At 43.1% G+C, this 13,526-nt stretch overlaps 1 protein-coding gene and 1 long non-coding RNA gene across 2 annotated transcripts in view; one reads left to right on the forward strand and one right to left on the reverse strand.

The window, feature by feature from the left end:
- The window catches only part of LOC108164758 (proteoglycan 4), a 47,193-nt gene extending 39,634 nt beyond the window's left edge, over nucleotides 1-7,559 (reverse strand). Inside the window, exons 1-2 of the mRNA XM_017300663.2 lie at nucleotides 7,542-7,559; nucleotides 6,991-7,182 (exon numbers count right to left, since the gene is read on the reverse strand). Of these exons, the coding sequence (XP_017156152.1) occupies nucleotides 6,991-7,089 (99 nt within the window). The 5' untranslated portion in view covers nucleotides 7,090-7,182; nucleotides 7,542-7,559. The remainder of the gene's footprint in view (nucleotides 1-6,990; nucleotides 7,183-7,541) is intronic.
- Nucleotides 7,560-9,900: 2,341 nt separating this feature from the next.
- Nucleotides 9,901-10,780, forward strand: LOC108151927. Its single transcript, XR_001774774.2, has 3 exons — nucleotides 9,901-10,027; nucleotides 10,085-10,250; nucleotides 10,311-10,780. It is a non-coding gene; the product is annotated as an uncharacterized LOC108151927 (long non-coding RNA).
- The last annotated feature ends 2,746 nt before the right edge of the window (nucleotides 10,781-13,526 follow it).

A 13,526-nucleotide genomic window follows, 5' to 3' on the forward strand; every position in this document is an offset into this window, starting at 1 on the left:
TAAAAACCGCAGGGAAGCGTCAGGGTAATAACGGATAGGAGGGAACGGAATTATAACTGCACTCTTACGACATTCTAAGTAGAAGAAGGTGGGGATCCCCGATCGTTAGATTCCAAAGATTCCTAAAGAGTACTTCTTAGAGCACATTTATAGCACTCCTGTAGTCCTAGGCAAAACACGCTTTTTAATCGACTTTTAAGCCCTTGAATGCTTTCTTTGAGATTTGACCTAATTAGCCTCCATTGTCTTTGTCGGTGTTTAAACAATAGTTATGAGAATGTTTTATTTATTGAATGACCTTTAATACTGAGCTTCTTCCAAGCAATCTCTGCTTATAATATGCTAAAGCCCACACGTACATTGGCTCCCGAGCAAAACTATTATTTATCGTCCTTTACCTATGTACATAAGTACATGTATGTCCATCCAGAAACACATTCACGCACACGCACACAAGAACACATGCAGCCCTGTAGTGTAGTGTGTATCTGTGTGTAGATATCCGTTGCGGATGGCAAACATTTGCGTAACCCCACCCTGGCCGGATCCGTGCTCTCCGTCTGGCCTTCCTGCATGCTCACCTGGCCTAACAGTTTCTTAATTACGTTTGTCAACAGTCGGGAATTGCACAGTTGACCGCAGCCGACCATAAACAGTGCCCAACGGGCCCTAGGATCTGATGGAGTTGCTGTTGTGGTTGCCGGTTTAATCCGGTTATCTGCTCTTCGGTTAGGCCGTGACAGTCCTTGTGGAATGCGATGAATGTGGCAAAAGGAGGAGAATACTCGAAGTGGGTATAATATAAGACGTAGAAGTAAATTGAGAATGAATCGTTTCATAAACCTCATAGAAACTTACATAAATTGGGAGCGAATTAAATAAGAGTGGGATCTCCCGAACGGAAATCGAGAATGGATCATTATAGCTCATGAAGATACCCAGGATATCCATATCCATCACACTCGTATCTAAAATATTGTGCGTGAAGAAGTGGTTTTTAATGGACAGGACTCATTTCAAAGCTATATACTCGTATAAATAAAATCGATGGATAGCACCAAAAGGTCTCGTGCCACAGTACTGTTGCAAGAGAGTAAGTAAAATTTGTAAGAGTCCTTAAGGAATCGAACTCCGATTAACCCTGATTGTCCCAAACGACGCGTCAGCACATCCCTGCATCCCTACACTCTGTCTCTGGCTATGGCTCTGCGTCTGGGTCTGGGTCTGGCTCTGACACCAACAACATTTCACGGGAAACTTTGTCTGCTGCCAGCAATCGTCCGGTGCAGCTGAATGCAGACAGTTTTCAACTTTTCAATGGCCAGCTTCAGTGCCGGGTTAATTTAAAGCGAAGATAACACAATTATCCGGAAGTTGGCAGGCGCCAGAGGAAGAGCACAGACGTGTGATTGTTCTGTCCGTGCTGAAAACTTCCGAGTCGACACAGGACACGAGGCTAATTTCATGAATTAAACATAAATTAACACTTCAACGTCAACTATCTGGAGGAATAAAAGAAAGCACCCATACCGGACAACACATTTCCGGGGCAATACAGGCTGCAAAATGGCATTATGGAAATACCTTGGCACTTTAATTTTCGATCCAGCATCTACCAGCTGGGCCCGACACTGAAGAAGTCTTCTGACCATCTGTCAGTTGATAATATTCTCTGTTTGGTTCCCCACCTGTCCATCTCAGTCTCTAGACATCAGTCTCTGTCCTCGGATCCATCAGTTCATCCATCTGTCTGTCTAACTATGACTTTTTTTTTGCTCCTGCCAATCTGTCCGTCCGTTGCTGGGAGCACCCTTTTATACGGCCAACTATTGGGCTTCGACAGCCCCCAATGGTAGACACATGACACATGACCCAAAGAATGACAGGGCTCCTTGCAAGCATGTTGGAAGGTGGCACAAGCCGATTTCCCCAATCCCCAAGCCATGCCAGCAATCAGTTTTGAGGGGGCTGTTTGATTAACTTCAAGGCCTGACCGGGAGGATGTTGGTGGACCTAGTGCCTGGATCACCTCACATTGTAAAGATCGCAATCGGTGGGGCTTTCATGCCTCCGCTCCGCTTCAGAGTTGGTAATTACCAACCAACCAGTCGGGGCTCGGTCAAAGGTCAGCTCACCGTAGTTCGCGGCCCACATTCCGTGATGTGATGTGTCCGGGGCTTCCGGTTCCATTTCTTCATTTCTTGCCGCCCCATTCACACACACAAATTTTATTCCGTGCCGCCTTGCTTGGGTGCGAAGTAATTGGCTGCGAAAATGCTGCCATAAATCAAACCGATAATTATGTGGGCGACTGCGCAACATTTTGGCCAGGCCAAGCCGAGCTCCGCATCAACATTCACATCCGCATCCGCAGCGGACAGCTAATTTTGATTGCCATCCATAAATTATGATTTGATGTGAGAAATAGTCGGGAAATTGGGAGCAGAGCAGAGCAGGGTATTGGCCCTGGACGATGGGTGGTAGGTGGTAGGTAAATGCAGCTCAAGGTCGTGAATTTATTTTCACTTGCTTTCTGTTTTCACTCTTTACCCCACCATCTCCACAGCTTCCTTCTTCCGATTGGTGTGTGTCTGCAGTCGACCTTCGTTTGGCCGGCGGCGGCGGTAGCGGCGTCCTTGAAGAGGCGGGCCGTTGGCTGGGTCTGGGTCTGCTTCTGCCTGAAAGTGAATCTGAAACAGGAGCAGTAGCTGGAGTTGGAGTGGCCCTTGGACTGTGGCTGTGGATATGGGCGATGTGCGATGGGCGATGAGCGAACAGGCTCTGGCTGTGGCATGATTAATTGCTCATTGTTGCGGCGGCGGCCATATCGTAAATTGCTTTCACGTCTCGTGAATCACGTGTCAACCGCACGTGAATGCCATGAATAAGAGACGAGCGGAACGGAACGGGATGGAAGGCAATGGAATGGAATGGAATGGAGCCGCATGTAACATCATTGAATGGACCGGCAATGAATGGAGGCCAACGGCGGGACAATTTGCCGAGAGTCTCGGCTCATCTCTTGTCATCCCATTTGAACGACTAAGGCGTTCGTTCCGCATTGTTTATCTTCCTCTCACTAGGATCACATCTGCCCCTGTAAATGTTACATTATTAATGCATCTGCATGGAAGCGCCTCCCCAAACCTCCTCGTATGCAAATTAAGGGGCGCCCAAGCAACATTTTACCACCCTTCTCTCCACCAGACCACTAGACTAACCCAAAGCACAAAAAATAGAATTGAAGACAGGAACAGAAACCCAAAGCAACAGCAACTCGTGCTTGTCCCTCCCCAGCAAAGTGGAAAAATAAGTGATAAATGATTGAGAGTGTATACTCGCAGCCGTATGCCTGGTAAATCCCAGATAAATCCCCACCCAAACGAGATGCTACGCTCCGCAGAGCTCTCTCTTCGATCTAAAAGACGCAAGCGATTCCTATTTAATTTGTACGAGTATTAGGGAAATAAGTTGGCACAAGGTATCTCGAGTATCTCGTACAACCACAGTAATCTAAGTGCCAGTTCTGTATAAGTCGATGGCTACAATTTTAATTCAAAATGTAACAAAGTTAAAACAAATTCTTCAAAATGCGTCGTTTCTGCTGTCGTTTTGCTTTTGTAGAATCGAATTAAAAAATGTTTAAAGCACACAATTTAATGCCATGTCAAATAATTTGTCATACACAAAATATAATTATCATACTTCATTTGTAGTTTGCCTCTGGCTCATATTCACAAACGCGCTTTGAGTATGAGTATGGTATAATGTCAAAATGGTTCTCATCACAACACAGATGGAGTGATCATGTTCTTGACTTCGAGTCGTTATTCTCCTATAACTCCCAGCTGGCACCGACTTTTCACTTAGACGACCATTTCGAGCGCCATACTTACGCTGCTTAGAACGTTAAATAAATAAGGATTTCAGTTATTTGTTAATTATTCAACGATTTAATCGTGTAATAAGGAGCATTTGCAATGGCCGAGCCGGTACAAACAACGACTACTGATGCTTACGTAAATTTCATGGACCTTTGCGTATCGAAGGCCCTCGAATATGGCATCACACCACAAAAAATGCTGGTGGCGGCCATATGACAAGTGGGCAACAAATAAAGTATGCCTCCATTGGAACTAAAGTGAGTAATACGAGTATGTTAATAAAATTAAATTGCGTGCCCGCTGATTCATTTTCGTTAAACCCAACAGAACGGGCCTAGAAGAGGCCCAAAGAATGCCAATGATGTGTGCATAGGGCAAATAATACGATTGGTAGCTGTAATCCCTGTACACATCCTTTTTCGTACACGTTTGTATAAAAAGCGAATGAATAATGTTCACATGCTGTCGCTGTAAAACAAATTCCTGTACAAATTTTTAAGTGCTTCATTCAATAAAAAACTATGCTGTGTATTTTTTGGTTTTTTCTTATAAGACATCAGCAAGTTGGCAGCCTTGATTGTTAGCTGGAAAATTCAATTTTCTGAAGCCCCTTCAACCAACCAAATAAGTTTAGAATCGAACGGCTAAAAAGCTAAAAAAGGACGATTAGTCAGGAAAAAAGTTTTGTTTTGTAGTTCCGTTCCTTTAAAGCAATTAATACAATGATTGAGCGGGCAGAAATGGTCTGCTTTGATGCATGTACTCCTATTTGTATGCATTTTTATGGCTGTGAAGAGTGCTCGGATCTACCCCATATATCGCATGCAATTGGGACCCACACAATTGAAATTGTTCTTGGGGGACGGACAATCCCAGATCGCTTTCCTTTCCGTTTCGCTGCCAGCCTCATAAATTCCTCCAGGTGAAACCAACCGTAATCATTCGTGCTTGTTCCTCCTGAACTGCGAATTGCCGCCAAAACAGAACAACGGACTCGACTCCGAATCGGGACAAGAAGCCATTGTATGTGTCGGGGCACTAGGTAACTGGCGCCTCCTTCAGTGCTCCCCCACTGCGGTTCGGTTCCAGTTATTATTGCCGTTGCCGTTGCTGTTGCTCTTGCTCGGTCTACGGGGCAATAGCAATCACGATAATAAGCATAAATAAAAAGGCCAACAAAAAAATTACACAGCCATAAAAGTAACCCTCAAGCAAGTGTAGTCCCTAGCCCCTGGCCAATAGTCACTAGCAGGGGCTACGGCAATCCATCCAGGCCACCAAAACCCAGACCCAGACCCAGACCCAGGCCCGGGATCCAGGATCCAGAACAGCGACCCAAGTTGGTCCGAACGGGGAGAGGGGAGAAAGCAGGCAAACAAATAAACAAACAAACGTCGAGAATGAGAACACAAACAAGTTCTGTAGTGGGCTGCAACCGCTGAACAACCTCGTAAAAACTTATTTAATTTGTGATTTATATGAATAAAATTGTGTAGTAAATTCTCTGAAATTATTCATTTCGCAGCGCTTACGGGCGGGTGGACAACCAGTCAGCAGCAGCAGAGAGAGAGGCACCAGCAGCAACAAGAGCAACAGCAACAGCCACAACAACGCAGCAAAGAAAAATGGAATTGGCTAGCCGGAGACCGACTGAACTCAGATGGAAGGATGATATGGAATGAAAATAAGCCTGAGGATGGGACTGGGACTGGGACTGGAACTGGGGACTGTGGACCAGTGAAAGGATAAACTGAGGAGCAAGACCAAAACAAGGGAATGAATAAGGGGATGGGACACCGATGACGTCGCTGTTTTGGAGCCACGGACCCCCCTCAAACCCCGCCCAACATCAACCGAAATAAAACAAACTTTTTCTTGCTAACCAAAGAGTTTCACATTTTTGATTTACCCTCGGACACAGTCGCAACTTTGCGCATATAAATTTGGGGCAAGCGATGGTCAGGTCAGACAAGTTCTTTGTATTCCCAGCTCTCGCTCTAAATTGCTGTGGCCTACTATGTCCAGCACTTAGTCCCGTCTGGTCCCACGGACTCCATTCACCATTTACCATTTACCATTTGCCTGCTAAGCAACCGCAATTCATTCTTTAAATTAAGAGAGATTACTTCCAATGAAAGCTGGAATAGTCCCTTGCAGTAAGAATATCTAAGGTTCCTTGGGTGCGGAGTGGACTTAACAATCTTCTCCAACGAAATACAAACTTGCCACGTTAGATGGGCATCTGAATTGGCGGACAACCTATTATTCCTTACAATTACAATACTACCAAAAATCCATTAAGAAGGTACCATAATAACAATTCCAAGATCTCTTCATTACATTCATATTCCATCTACAAAGTGCCCCAAAACAGGCGTTGAATGTGTATCCACGTAAGATGTGAAGTTTAATTAACTATTTCTATCCACATTGCATATCTTCAAAATGTTCCTTCTTCATAAAATTGTTTTTGAAAAGCACAAAAATGGGTCAAATACCCACTGCAGAACAACACTTACTGAAAACATTCCCAAAACGACTCTCATTTACAGTTATAATATTAACTGAAATCTGTGAAACATTCTTCACCGTAAAAGGAAGAATTATGGTCAAGCGAATGAATGCCATATGAAAGCGAATTTTCATGAATTCCCTGCGAAATCATTATCAGAGTAACCTCATATGATGCTCTTCTCTCATGTGCCCCATTACTCCCCATTTCTTGGCTGTCCGTTATATTTTTCTGTTGCCAATATTATTACCTTTCTATTCTATTACTGCACTCGTTACTTGTGAGGACAGTAAAAGACAAAAATGTAAAAAAGGAAATTAAATTAGAACTCAAGTGATGTAAATGTTAATTTAAAGCCCACATATACTACATACAATATATCATAATAATACCAAGAACCACCAGCATTCCAACCGATAGCTTGGGAGTCATAGCCACGTAGCCATGAACCGGGGCCAGATTGACGACTTAGTATGTTCTACATCCGTCGATCTTCACGCGGTCATAGCTATCGACGGCTCCAATCGGGAGAAGAAGTGGGAGGCATCCAGAGGGAGTAGCAGGAATGTAGAGGTATAGAGATTCAACACTTACCGCACGTGCATCGCAACGGAGGCCGTGGCTGAGAAGGTATAATCCCAGGAGCGGCATCACCCAGCATCGGGGGCCGAACTGTTGCGGCGGTCTCGACATTCTCGCAGCGCTTAAAGAACCTCTCTGTCGACTGTTTACTTGTGGATTGCTCAAATAATTCCCACCTTCTTTCGAGTGCTCTTTAAATTTTCACTATAAAAAACAAAAGGCAATTCTTCATTAACGCAGCGCCACGAAATACGTAAAAAATACGTATTTCATATTGTTTATTTTTTTATTTTTATAGTTTTGCCTGCTGTCTGCCAGCCCCTCCTCTCTCCACCCAGGTCCGCTCTACACCCTATGACTGGTGCTTGTGCGTTGTTCGGGGGAAGGACATTTGCCGGCGCCTTTGCGGCTTGTTTACTTTCACTCGCAAGCGGAATCGGAATCGGACACACACAAGCAGGCACCGACATACACGGACATGGGCACAGCGACGGGAACCAGCCAAGAGAGGACGATATAGAGCGAACCCAAGAGCAGGAAGGAGACGAGCACGGAAAACGAACCGAACGCGCACGCGGCACGAATTGTTCTGACGCCTTGACGGCGAAGCGGCTGCTTTTCAATGTCCGCCATCGCCTTGCTTGGGCCAGACGCAGCGAAATAAGGCGAAATGGGGAAAAATGGGGCGAAATGGGGCGAAATGGGGCGAAATGGGGCGAAAGGACGAAATAGCGAAAAAGCTTTTCGGCGAAGAGCGACAGAAAGAGAGAGCGCGCTAGAGCCACTATGGAGTTTATAAAATGTACGTGACTGTGGCCCGCTTCACGCCTGAAGTATATGTTAAGCTTTGCTCCTGGTGGGCTCTTCCTCTACCCCTCCTTCGGGGCATTTGGCACAAAATGCTCAAGGACACTTGCCCCAAAACTCATACTCCCCCCCCCCCTTCCCGACACGGCCACGGACAAGGACTCTCCAGCCGTAATGCTTTCATTGTGCAGCATTTCTTTTTTTTTTTGCCTGATTTGTTTGGACGTTTTTGGTTAGTTTTTCCTTCTTACTATATTTCCTGCTGTGTCTGACCTTGCCGCACCACTCCCAAGACAGTCCACACCCAACCCGTACCGATCCACCCCAGTCTCTTTCTTTCTGTCTCTCTCTCTCTCTCTCTGATTTCCTAACTGGCACTATAATTAGAAATGTGTTCGAGGTGGACAATGGACGCCACTTAAACTATACGCGCTCGATTTCACTTCTATAAGTTTCAGTGGCATAATCCCTGGCCAAGCCCATTTCACTCCCATTTCTATCATCCATCCACACATTTCGCTTCTCCGATTTCCCTGTCCTCGTTCCCTTCCGATGTCGCTGTCGTTACCGTAGTTTCGTAGTTTACGGATTACACTTGTCCTGCCACACTCTCCGGGCTCTATCTACATCCTGACGAACTATTCCGCATACACTTCAACACGGTGGATCACAGACACTGGGGAATACGAGTATCCTCCTTCATCGAACACCATCCAAATCAAATAGGGTATTCCATATTCGTCCCATGCTTATACCTAATGGTTATTTACCCTGTCGTGGCACGGAAGACAGGACGATGTCCTTCAGCTTCTCCTTTTGTGCTTGCTTCTCCTGTTGTTCGGAGCCGAAGCTTCTTAAGCCCCTTTAATACCATTCCTAATGATTCCGATGCGCTCTCGTAGCAGCCAATCCTCCATTAGCGCTACTTCGAGGACTTAATGGCGCACGTAGCTTCCAAATGGAAATGCGGGGCGCTGCTCAGTAGGCCTGGACGCGTATGTTAGCCGGTAAGTAGCACTCCATATACTCGTACATAAGCATATGCACATATGCAAACTAGCTAAAAATATTCGGTTTAATATAAGGGCTTAGATATATCGTCCTTTGAGAAGATGAACTACGATATTGAATTTGACTACATATTTTAGTAAAAGTTTTATGATATGTGCATGTGTCTTTTTCGGAAATGGATCGAAATTAATCTGTACAGATAGACTGAAGACTAAAAGACAGAAGATACGAGTACCACTGCTGTGCGACGACTAAGCAAAAAGAAAGACGAGTTGCAGAGTCTCATAGCTTTTCCGTGAGCATAGCGATGCCCTGCAATTGAAACAGCTGAAAAGCAAGAATCCAGGTGTTCAGAAATACTCATACTAGCAGTGACAGAATGGTACAGAATGTCTATAATGATGGGATCCATAATACAAAAGCGCCAAATAAACGTGAAAATGCAATCGAAATTTAGCCGGAGTCTTTTAAAGAGATCATAGTTAGGTCATTTCTTTTTTAATTGAAGTTCTCCGATCCTCAAAAGCTTTTGATTTGTTCTATGCAATTTTATATGAAAACGGAGCATCGCTTGCAATTAAAATGCGAAAACTCAATTGTAGACTTGTAGATATGGTAGATATGTACATATGTATGATCATTCTCAATGATTCTGCGCTTTTGGTTTTCTCGTAACACCAAAATTCTGCTTGCTAAAAATTTCCCCTGTTTTATTAAGCGAAGGGGAGAGTGGCAAAAACTTGAAACAAACTTGATTCAGTGTGACACCACAGCAACCTGCACACAAAATCCGGCTACAATATCTCTTATAATCTCTGAGGCTTGTACGACAAACACGACGGACGGAAAAACATATGCAGATACCTACTCGAATTTAGCATACCCCTGTACTCTTTGAATAGAGGGTATACAAATGAAAATTCTACTAATGCATCTGCCTCACTGAAAAAACAACAGAGGCAGATTTCATTTTGCATGCTACCTCCACTGTCTTGGTCATTAGCAACAGCCTTAAGCAATAAGCCACCACCCTGTTTACCGTTCTGGAATTTCTTAAATAACACAGACACCCGCTTAGTTTCAGTCAGTAGTTTGTGACTTGTTCTTTTGTTCATATTGTAAGTATAGTTCTGCTTAGTGCAGTGCAGCAATGTGTGGAACACCGCTTCGCAGTACTACGATCGGCCAATTCTTCGAATTCAATTAAGAAAATGTTCAGCGTCTGCAAGTAGTAGGTATTTGATGTGTTCATTTACCTTGTACATAATTACAAACATACATATACTAGTGGGGTAATTCCATGAAATAGCGCTGCTTGCAGTTTGCGCACCTACTAAAAGACGGTCGCTGCTCAGAACACTGCAGGTCTATTCCACTTGAAATGGAAATTCTCAGCCATCGTTAGCTTCTTTCTGCTACTCTCAACAGACATAGGAATCTCCACCGATGGTTCTGTGAGTATTTGTAAATAAAGTATTTTTCAATTGGTTGATCGACATCTTTGCTTGCTGAAGAACGATGGGACCGCATCCCCCAATGGTACGCCAGCAACAACCGATTCTTCTGATACTTCGGACCCACCGACACCACCCATCAAGAAGCGGAAGACAATTTGAAGACCTTGACAGATGGAATTTTGAAGGAGGTAGGAGCACAGAATGAAATGCAGAGCGATTTCATTGGACCGCCACCTTGCAATGCATTCGCGTGACGACATTACCTTCATAATAATTTGCCTTGAAGAACAAAATTGTTCTTTACTGTTGCTGCTGGAGTGGTGACCTCAGCCAGTTGATGCCTTGATCATCAACTGGCTGGTGAAGCCACTGCAGCAGCAACAGTCCAGACCAATCTTGTTATTGAAGACAAAGTTAGGACCGTCGCGAAGAGAAATCTGGACTTGGACTACCTCCTAATATCATTTTTATAACGTTTTTACAAATTGAGTAAAATGTAATCAATACTTGGACTAATCTTAAATTGTGTTCAACTTTTTATAGTAGAATTCTTCTTAATTTACTTGATTATATAATAGATACACAAATACAGTTGTGAACCTATGCCTGGTAGACGATTCATCAGTATTGGGATCTGCCCAACTCGCTCGCTGCAAAATTGCGGAAAATATCAATATTTAAATATGTATGTTCGTATACTTGGTTTATATGGACATGAATAAAGGCCAGAGGTCCAAGTGGATGGATACGTACCTATATTGATTCAAAATCCGCTCCGAAAAGGGTGATTCGGTCATTTAAGGAATAAGTTTTCAGAAAGTCTTTAAATAGCCAACAGTTTCTTGTTTTCGTGCATCGGTTATGCGTCAGATCTCACATTTGATAATAGTTTTTGGGTACACGTTTCGATACCTTAATACCGTTTTTAATTTGGCTTGTAGCTAATTTGCGAGTGATTTGCGATACAAATCCCCGTAATGCAATTAATTTTCTTAGAACTTGGCTATGGGATTTGCAGTGGTTCCATGGTGTTAGTGGAGCAAGTAAAGTCTGTAAAGTCCCATAAAGGGGGTTGTCTATCATATGATTAGTGAATCCCCATCTAGAAGGGAAGTCCCACTGAGGTGGCTCCTAGTGTACTTGGTCTTTTAATATTTATTTAATATTTATTTTTAGCAAAAGTTTGTTTTATGTCAGCGACGTTTGGCTGTTGCTCAGTGTTATTTACGTGTCGATGACCACCAATAACCCAGACACCAAATTGTGTAATCAATTCTTCATGTCACTTTTTGTTACATATTTTAAAGTAACACAGAAATGAAAGTTTCGCCTCTTTCTAAAGTTCCACAGCACCGCGCAGAGCTCGTGTGGTTTCTTTGTGCTCTCTTTGTATTAATCACAAGTGCTACGGGGAAAGAAGTGCGGAGAGAGCCGACTACCACTCGAGCTGGCAAATTGTTCGCTCTGCCGATTCCCCTTCATTGTTGTGCTGGGTTTACTTTCAAAAAAATTGCATCTAGGCAGATACACAAAAATTTGTTTGCGTCAGCTGTTTGCACCAAAACGAGAATTATTTTTGCCCTGCCAATATTTTCCAAGCCAAATTTGAGGTTGGGTTAAATTAAAATTAATTGTTTATAAAGAAAGCAAAAGTTAAATTACCCTGATATAGGTGTCAAGTTTATGTTAATGCATCAATAAGTCATCTGTTTTTTCCCTTTTGCAATTAAGTTTCGTTTCGTTGTATAATAAGCCGTTTAATTTTCATTTCGTCAACGAAAATGTTTTCGTTTTGAGAACGAATAAATCTTTGGAATGTGAAAACGGGAGCTCCAATTTATGTGTATTCAGTATATCGGAAAACTTTTGTGAATGTGAAAAACGGAGCCTTGCTGATTATTGAGGAATTGTTATTTTTCTAGTAATTTACTTTTACTTTCTATTCAAGGTCATTCAAAATGTTTAAGATCCTGTATAGAAATAGGAGTCCACAATTGCAGAAGGCTTACAACTAAACAAAGCCTGTATTCCATTTACACTCTAAAGGAGTCTGAATAATGTAGTTAAAAGTTGCGCACCTACTTAAAGACATAAATTGAAAATTTTTATCAAGTGCTAACTTCTTGCTGCTCGCAGTATTTATGTATAAAGGATTCTTCAATTGATACTTTGGACCCACCGACACTACCCACAGGACCGGAGCGATGGAATATCTGGGCTAGGTCGTGCTGCTATCGGTCGTAAAACATTTTTATATGTTAAATAAAAAGCAATAAAATCCTCAGACTTACCAGAACGATATCTTAAGCGGTATTACCACACCGGTGTTTCATCTCCCGAGGAGACGATTTCTAAGTCATTTTTTTTTAGATACTATAAGGAGACTAGTCCGCAGCAGCTTCAATATTCTCCATTGAATCCTCTGGAGCTTACTTTTTAGGGTGTTGATTTTTGTACGGCGTCCTCATTTGACGGTCATGAAAAACAATAATTTCCAATGCGAACTGACTTTTCACTGTGACGGTGATACGTGACGTCGAGATCAAGACAGACCTATGAAAACGATTACTGTACAATTTTTCCTGCCATATCAAATACTTTCAGCATGCCCTTAAGTAGGCCCTTTATGTTTTTCTTTTATTGTTCTCGCAACAGAATGCAATTGCCACTAGTGGCTCTCTGATTTCACTGCATCGCATCCAAGCTAATGGAAGGTCATACAAAAGAAACCATTGGGCAAATGCGTCGCATCCAGTCCGCAGATGTATTACCTGGGTACTTTCTCTACTCTTCTTAAGCCTCTGCTGATTGGTGATTTGTTCACCTAATTTGCCCTGAGCTGAGTAGCTACTGCCATTGTTCTATTGTGAAGCACCTGGAACCTGCCGCCGTGCGACTGGCACTTTGCGCCAGATAACCCAATTGGGCAGACTATTGCCATGGTAATACAACTCGGGCACTCTCAATCACTCGGGCCGCAACCAGTGGAGAACAATAAACATTTTCTCTTTTGGCTTGTTAATTAATGTGGAAGAAACGCTCTCCTCTCCATCTGGCACTCATCGAAGACAATGCGTCGATATTATCCTCTTACATGCACCACTTCCACTATGCCCTTCTTCAATATTAAATGGGCATTTGCATTCTGGCGTTAGGTTTCATTCATGCGACGAAAAGTTAAAAAAAGGAAAATGTCATATTTTGAAACAAAATTACATATTTATATTTGAATATTAATTGAATAGCCCTATATTCACCAAAAAAATTACAACA

The sequence above is a fragment of the Drosophila miranda genome, chromosome XL (genome assembly GCF_003369915.1).
Source record: "Drosophila miranda strain MSH22 chromosome XL, D.miranda_PacBio2.1, whole genome shotgun sequence".
Lineage (NCBI taxonomy): Eukaryota > Metazoa > Arthropoda > Insecta > Diptera > Drosophilidae > Drosophila > Drosophila miranda.